Raw genomic sequence first — 248 nt, 5'->3', positions numbered from 1 at the left:
GTGGCGGCACGAGGGGCACCGGAACCGGCCCCCCGAAATCACACTGCCCCGGCTCTGCCAGTACGGGTTGGCAGCCTGGGAAGGGGGAGATGCACATTGGAGGGGGTCCATGAGCATCCCCACAGCACCGCAAGCATCTCCACAGCCCCATGAGCATCCCCACAGCCCCACGGACATCCCAGTGACCTGCAGCCCAGACAGGGGGTAGGAAAAGGGGCGCGGGGACCCCCTCTCACCTGGAAGATGTC

General features: G+C 66.5%; 1 protein-coding gene across 1 annotated transcript in view; it reads right to left on the bottom strand.

Annotated features, from left to right (window-relative positions):
- The window catches only part of TRIM63 (tripartite motif containing 63, E3 ubiquitin protein ligase), a gene marked incomplete at its 3' end in the record, with an annotated part of 3,148 nt that extends 3,037 nt beyond the window's left edge, over positions 1-111 (bottom strand). Inside the window, exon 1 of the mRNA XM_010191737.1 lies at positions 6-111. Coding sequence (XP_010190039.1) covers positions 6-111 — 106 coding nt within the window. The remainder of the gene's footprint in view (positions 1-5) is intronic.
- Positions 112-248: the final 137 nt, after the last annotated feature.

Source organism: Mesitornis unicolor, unplaced genomic scaffold, assembly GCF_000695765.1.
Source record: "Mesitornis unicolor isolate BGI_N332 unplaced genomic scaffold, ASM69576v1 scaffold5159, whole genome shotgun sequence".
Taxonomy (NCBI): domain Eukaryota; kingdom Metazoa; phylum Chordata; class Aves; order Mesitornithiformes; family Mesitornithidae; genus Mesitornis; species Mesitornis unicolor.
Note: the sequence above shows the minus strand (reverse complement) of the source record. Positions and strands in the feature narration are given on the sequence as shown.